Below are 2,500 nucleotides of genomic sequence, written 5' to 3' on the forward strand. Positions count from 1 at the left end.
AAAGATGATTCCTTAATGAACATCAGAATCAGAGCTTTGCATATATTTGCAAGGGAAATATGTGTCATTAAAAAGAGACAGGGAAACAGTTGGCATCCTTTGAAAGTATCTTATCTTCCGAGCTTTAACAGAGTTTTAACATCATATCGTCCAAATAGCATAAAGTTTCGCATACCTTCCCAAACATATTATATGACAATATGGATTGGAATGAGCGCTTAGAAATGGGCTACAGGCAAAAAATTCTATGTACAAATCCTGCATTGGGAACCCTCCTTATCTCTTCGCTCTGCTGCCACTGCTCACCAGGAAAAAAAATTATATAAAATAAGATTAAATTGTGCTATTATCATTATCATACTATCCATATATATATATATTTCACCGATAATTCATTTATTAGAAAATAATTAAGAGATAATGGAGCGTGGAGAAGAGCGAGGAGATAGCGGGAAAAATGATAATAATTACCAAACTGAGCATAGTACAGGTGTGATTGGGACGCTCAAGTCGATGTTTTTGGCGGGAAAAAAATAAACATTTGAAAAAAAGGCGCCAAAACACCTACTTCAACGCGACAAGAGAAACCGAATAAATGTCATCAACACAATATGATAATTAGGTCGAGAACTGCAGGCCGTTCCTCTGATTATTTTTCTTCCCTTTTGTTAAAATCTTCTATACATTTACCTATATAATTATATAAAAAAAAAATTAACAGACAACACAAAATATTGAAGAGAACACATCAATGGCAAGTATTATTGTAATATATATATATATTTACTTTTTTTTCTTCCGTAAGTTTGTGTGTACACTATAGAGGGATTTCTGCAGTGTACACCTGCACATGAGACGTACGCTACCTGCGGCGGGGGGAGGAGGGGGGGAGGAGGAGGGCGGTGGAACTGCGGTGTGTACAAAGGGCGTTGACATACGGCGCGTCACAGGTGGAGCTTGTTGGGGCCACAACGCCCGCGCGGGCGGCGGCGGGCGGTGGCCGGGGCTGCTCCAACGTCCGCCAAACACCCTCAGGCCGCCCACTGATTGTCGCCAGGGTAATAAAGAGGAAATAAGGGTGGCTGAGGGCGGTCGAGCGGACGGTGAGGGCAGGGGCGCTGTTCCCCCCCTCGACCGCCTCACGCTTGCGAGGGGAGGGGGAGGGGGCGGGGCGGGATCCTCGTCACCCTTCTTCGCCTACGACTCGTCCACGAGGAGAGGAAATCACAGCCGAACGAGCAGACAGGAGGGGCGGGGCGGAGGCAGCAGCACGGAGGAGGAGGTCGAGGGCGAGGTGCGGGCGTCGCCGGGCGCGCGAAGGGCGAGGAGGTGCCTCTACGAGGTCGAGGGGGGGGGAGGGGGGTGGTGCTGGTGGTGGCGTTGCTGCTCAAGCGGCCAAGCTACTTCGTTGGGCTTCTCCATCGCGTACCCGACGCCCTCCTGACGCGGCTGCGGGTTCGGGTAGTCCGGGGGGCGACACGGTCACATGGAGTACAGCTCCTGGCCTCCGCTCGTGTCTTGGGACGACTGCGGCACCTGGTGCTGCTGCTGCTGCTGCTGTTGTTGTTGCTGCTGCTGCTGTTGCTGCTGCCGGCGGATGGCCTCCAGGTCTCTTAGCGTCTTCTCCAGCTGCTTTTTCAAGTTCTCGATGTCTCGTCTCAGCGAGAGGTTCTCCGACTTGTAGATCCCGATCTGCTGGTTGGCGTCGTTCTGGATGCGCTGGTTCTCCGTCTGCAGCGTCCGGTTGACGTTCTCCAGCTCCATCTTGTAGTTCTGGCGCTTCGTCCGGCAGCTCTGGGCGTAGCCGCGGTTCTTGAGCGTCCGCCGCTTCTGCTTGAACTTGGTCTGGAGGTCCTTGGGCATGTTGTGGAGGCGGCGGTTGAGCTCCCGCACGGACAGCGTGACCAGCTCCTCGTCCGAGATGTAGACGCTGGCGTTGTGGTGCTGGATGCCCTGCAGCCCCATCTGGCACGACGCCTGCTGGTCGCCGGCGCCCTTGCCGTTGGGCGCCAGCGTGTTGAGGGGGTACTTCTGCTGGCTCTCCCACTTGCGGTCCAGCATCCAGGTCTGGGCCTCCAGCTGCTCGCCGCCGCACTGCGGGCCGGGCCGCAGGTCCAGCGGCTCCTGCATGTACCGGTTGTAGGCCCACATCTCGTCCATGAGCGTGTGCTGCGGCATGCCCTGGAAGTGCGGCGAGGGCGGCAGCGACCCGTTGGGCGGCGACGAGCCCGGAGGCGTGTCGGGGGGCGTGCCGGGCACCTGCGAGTGGGGCTTGACCTGGGGCGTGGGCATCCCGCCGATGGCAGCGGCCGCGTGCGGGTGGGGGTGGTGGTGGTGGTGGTGGTTCATCCAGGCGGCGGCGCCCACGTTGGGCATGTGGGGCGTCATCATGTGTGTGTGCACGCGACTCATGCCCATGCCGCCCATGCCATGCAGGTCCTTGTTCTCCTTGACGCAGATGGCGTCCTCCAGCGGCTCCAGCATGAAGTCCGCCACGTAC

General features: G+C 55.8%; 1 protein-coding gene across 1 annotated transcript in view; it reads right to left on the bottom strand.

Moving 5' to 3' along the window:
* LOC113802983 (transcription factor MafA) overlaps positions 1–2,500 on the bottom strand; it is a 3,359-nt gene that overhangs the window by 186 nt on the left and 673 nt on the right. The window contains exon 1 of the mRNA XM_027353679.2: positions 1–2,500. This exon is cut by the window's left edge and continues 186 nt beyond it; it is cut by the window's right edge and continues 673 nt beyond it. Coding sequence (XP_027209480.2) covers positions 1,483–2,500 — 1,018 coding nt within the window. The 3' untranslated portion in view covers positions 1–1,482.

Source organism: Penaeus vannamei, chromosome 12 (assembly GCF_042767895.1).
Source record: "Penaeus vannamei isolate JL-2024 chromosome 12, ASM4276789v1, whole genome shotgun sequence".
Classification (NCBI taxonomy): Eukaryota; Metazoa; Arthropoda; class Malacostraca; order Decapoda; family Penaeidae; genus Penaeus; species Penaeus vannamei.